This window comes from Loxodonta africana, chromosome 10 (genome assembly GCF_030014295.1).
Source record: "Loxodonta africana isolate mLoxAfr1 chromosome 10, mLoxAfr1.hap2, whole genome shotgun sequence".
NCBI classification, from domain to species: Eukaryota; Metazoa; Chordata; class Mammalia; order Proboscidea; family Elephantidae; genus Loxodonta; species Loxodonta africana.
In genome coordinates this window covers 32,668,634-32,673,451 of record NC_087351.1, presented here as the reverse complement: position 1 = coordinate 32,673,451, position 4,818 = coordinate 32,668,634, and the positions used below count along the sequence as shown (strand labels likewise).

Here is a 4,818-nt window from a genome sequence, read left to right as displayed (position 1 = left end):
GTGGACATATCTTCTGAGGGGCCATTATTCAATCCATTACAGGAATTCTAATGTCTTTAAAGTGAACCTGTGTGTATCTAAATGGTAGAGATCTTGAGACTTGGTTTTGAGTCAGAAAGGAATCTGAATCTGAACAATAGCATAATGTGGAAACAGACCAAGAAGTAGTTTAAGGATATGGTGAAAAATGATGAAACCTGTGAGTTAAGGAAAAAAAAATTTTTTTCTTTTTAAATACACACTGTTGGGATGTTTTTTCTTCTAAGAAATGTTGGATCTGAATCCAAAAATGAAGATAGAATTGTTGATCCTATAAGAGTGAAGACTACTTCCCCTCCCAAAAGAACAAGTTGCTGGAAGAAGCACCTGTGGATGCTTTAAACGCTGTCATCTTCACACAGGAGCACTGCCTCAGTTTACACAGGGACATGTAAACTAAAACAGAGGAGTCTCCCACAGGAGAAGTTTGTCCTTTCCAAACTGACGGTGTGGTCTCTGTTATGAGTCTTAGGGTTTGAGGTGGAAATTGCTAAAGAAAAGGGGGAGGGTCTGTAATGCTTTGATCTTAAAGAGTGAAAGAAATCTCTGCATTCCCAGTTGGAAATACTTGCACTGAATATAAATATAAAATAGCTCTTAATAGTAAATATTCTTGTCAAGAGAGTCCTGAGAGGATCAGATATAAGAATCCTTATTTTTTTTTTTTATGATAAGCTGTTACAAGTGTAATCCATTGAGAACTCAGATAAGAAATAAGTGATGGTGCCTAAATGGGATCATGAAGGATGAGTAGTTTTGTTTCCATTTTACAATGGAAAAGTATATCCTGGGCAAAGAGGCCAAGATCTGCAAAGTCACATATTTAGGAAACAGCTTAATACGTGTGTAATAATATGTGCATAAATGGCCAGAAGTTTGAAAGGACTTATATACATCTAGAATATGTAGAGAAAAAGAGTGGAAGATGAAACTAGAAGGTAACTTGCAACAAAATTGTAAATGGCCTTGTGTGTTTTAATACAGAGTTTGAACTTTACAATTCCAATAGCTCCTCATCACCCAAAAATAAGCAGGGAGTAATCTATGAGTTGGAATCGACTTGGCGGCAATGGGTTAATATGATCAGAGAGATGTTTTATAATAACCACAGTGTTAGATTGGTAAAGTTGAGATAAGAGACAGTGTCTCAGTTTCATCGGGCTGCTGTAAGAAAATACTACAAAGTGGGTGGCTTTAAAGAACCACCCACTCATTCTCACAGTTCTGGAGGCTAGAAGTCCAAATCACTGGACATGTTTTGTGCATCATGATCTCTCTGGTATCTACCTCTCATAAAAAACTGAGCCTGTTGCCATCAACCCTGGTGGTGCAGTATTTAAGAGCTATGGCTGCTAACCAAAAGGTCAGCAATTTACATCCATCAGCCTCTCCTTGGAAGCCCTACAGGGCAGTTCTACTCTGTCCTATATGGTTGCTATGAGTCAGAATCAACTGAAGAGCAACGGGTTTGGTTTGGTTTTTGTTAGCGTACCATAAGGAGAACTGGTGGTGCAGCAATTAAGCAGCTTGGCTGCTAACCAAAAGGTCAGCAGTTCAAACCCAGCAGCTGCTCTGTGGCAGTCTGTTTCCAAAAAGATTACAACCTTGGAAACCCTATAAGGCAGTTCCACTCTGTCCTATAGGATCACTGTGAGTTGGAATGCACTCAACAGCAACGAGCTTTTAGAGTGCCGATAGTGATGGAGTCTCAGAGTGGTGCAAATGGTTAAGTGCTCAGCTGCTAACTGGAAGGCTGGTGGTTTGAGTTTACCCAGAATTGCCTTGGAATAAAGTCCTGGTGATCTACTCCTAAAATATCAGCTCTGAAAAATCAGCTATTCAAAAACCCTATGGAGTATAGTCCTAGTCTGATACACATGGGGTCACCAGGAGTCTAAATCGACTCAACAGCAACTGGTTAGAGTACCAACAGGATCTCAAACTGGTAGATTGTTTGAAAATTTACAAAAGAAGCAGAGACCAGATACTTGATCTGCCTCAGATACCTGGACGTTATAAATGAAGAAACTTAAATAATGGAGAGTTCAATTACTCATTCAATACCACAATCATGATAAAAGAGGACAGACCACACTGATTAGTAAATCTCTCCTATCAGTGCCCCTTTTAGGTCCCACAAGTGATTTTTAAAAACGCAAATAGCCATATATGAGAAGAAATGAAACACAGGTGTTCACGTAGGGGGAAACAAAAAACCTGTTGCCTTCGAGTCAATTCCAACCCATAGCCACCTTGTAGGACAGAGTAAGCCTGCCCCCATAGGGCTCCCAAGACTGTAAATCTTTAGCGAGGCAGACTGACACGTCTTTCTCCCAGGGAGCAGCTGGTGTGTTTGAACCACCAACCTTCTGGTTAGCAGCTGAGCACTTAACCACGGTGCCTTCAGGGTTCCTTCATGTAGGGGGAAGGCAGAACTAAATCAAACAAACACAAAACCCCAAGGGATTAAATGAACCAATAATGGATTAAATGGTGTGAAACATGCAGATTTCTATACCAGGTATCTGAGGAGAGGGCATGACCTCATCCCCCTAGATAGCAATCCCCATGCATAGGTGTGAGGAAATGGGATGGAAAAGCTAGCTCTGGGGAAGTAGCAACAATTAAGGGTAAATACTACCCTTGTGTGCTCAGATTATTTCAGATAGGTTTGAGTAACTATCTAGATCATTTGGAATCATGCCCTAAGAGGAGGCAAGAATCTGACTCAGTGATATGGGTAACATATTGGTGGGAGTCAGGGGTAGTGATGTTTAATAACAACTCACTTAGCTCAGGGAGCTACAATTACTAGAATGAATGTTTATATATATTTGCATTTTTCCTCACTGTTGAAAACACTGTGATTCACTGACTTTGCCTTTCTCCAAACCCCATCTGGAGACTAATAAAAACCCACACAAAGCTCTTCGTTGAAGCTGGTCACCAGAGCAGCACCAGCCACAGGTTTGGGTACAGGCTGCAGGTGTCTGAAGAGCACTGTGTCAAAGGCACAAAGATAGGTGGCTGAGTCTTCAAGTTGGGATCCTTTGATGTACAAGTAGCTGAAACCCTCCTTAGTATTAATAGTGGCTCTTAGACGTCCTTCTGATTTATCCCCACTTGAAAGCAGTACAAACAGGATCTTGGGGCTTTTGGCTCGTTCCCAGCTATACCAGTGTAAGGCATAAAAAGAGCTGGAAGGGAAGCTGCAGGTGAAATTTGTGCTGTCTCCCTTCTGAACATTCAGCGACTGAGGACTCTGTTCCACATTGACTTGGCTGCTCACTCCTGCTCAGAAAGACAAGGTCAGATGTGAAAATTGGTCTCTCTACAAGTTTGTATTTTCTTCACACGTTCTCATATAAAACACTGGATGCATCCTCTCTCTTCCTTACACCTTCCCCTCATCCCAGGCTGGTCAGAATGTCTTCAGCAACTCCAGAACTTACCCCCAAGATGAAACCATAGGATCAGCAATGAGGCTGCCAAAGGATTCTTCTCCATTTATCCTGCCCAGGAACGTTCTGTAGCCTGGTTCTCTGGAAATATCCTGCTTCAGAAAACAGGAGTATGAGTCTGGTTGCTCAACCAATCAGAAACAAGCTCCTGTAAATGTATTAGAAATATACATACCAACCAATTCTACCGTAGATTTAGTGTTCCAGGGTTCACAAGGAGGAATCAAACACTGCCTTCTTGAGGCCAAGTTCACAAACACTGAGGAAATTGCCCATGAGTTTGGAACACAAAAAGAGTTGGAAACCTTTAAAAAGTGGGGCTGCCTAATTGTGGATTGGAGTTATTCAAGTTTAGAGGAAATTGTGGGTGGGATGGCAGTCTGCGATAGGTAAAGCACTGAAGGGAGGATTTCCGTTTGAATTTCTGTCAAGATTTCGTTTAAACTTCCAAATCCCTCCAAATTATAAATGTACTCATGTCCAATGTGCTACCTACTAAACTACCTTTTGCTTTGTGTACCTTATTCTAATGAAGTAGTCATGCAATAGACTTATTACTATTCCCAATTTACGATGAAGAAAACTAAAGCTTGAAGAGATTGAGTAGTTTAGTTAAGGTTGATTATCTGATAAGTGGCATAGACAGAATGAGAACATACATCTATCCAGCTCTGGAGTTCGCGTTGTTGGGAATCTGCCATACCACCTTCATACGTGACATTCATAAATGTTTTCAGTGCTAGATATGTTCTAAAAATAGTGGGTGTGTAATATGTGACTGGAGCTCTGGTGGCGCAGTGGTTAAGAGCTATGGCTGCCAACTAAAAGGTCAGCAGTTTGAATCCACCAGTTGCTCCTTGGAAACCCTGTGGGGCAGTTCCACTCTGTCCTATAGGGTCGCTTTGAGTTGGAATTGACTTGACAGTTAACAGGTAGGTAGGTAAGCAATTTGTGGCTATTCTTTGTAACAGCACCCAAATGGGAACAACTCAAATGTCCATTTTATTTATAAATAAAATGTAGTAAATCCATTCAACAATAAAAAGAAATTAAATGCTAGTATATGCTGCAACATAGATGAACCTGAAAACATTATGCTAAGTAAAAGAAAGCAAACAGGAAAGATATGCTAAGTAAAAGAAAGCAGACAGGAAAGATCACATATTGAATGATTTCATTTACAAGAAATGTTAAAAAAAAAAAAAAGGAACATCTATAAACAGAACTTATATTAGTAGTTGCCCGGGCTGAATAAAGATTAGGCGTAATTGGGCATGAGAGATCTGTCTGGAGTGATAAAAATGTTTTAAAACTGGGT

The 4,818-nt window shown here is 40.5% G+C and overlaps 1 gene segment (V, D, J or C); it reads right to left on the bottom strand.

Moving 5' to 3' along the window:
* Nucleotides 1-1,093: 1,093 nt before the first annotated feature.
* LOC104847385 (T cell receptor alpha variable 24-like) lies at nt 1,094-4,609 on the bottom strand. The segment is given in 3 exon segments: nt 1,094-3,330; nt 3,492-3,592; nt 3,676-4,609. Coding segments are annotated over 2 exon segments (441 nt in total).
* Nucleotides 4,610-4,818: the final 209 nt, after the last annotated feature.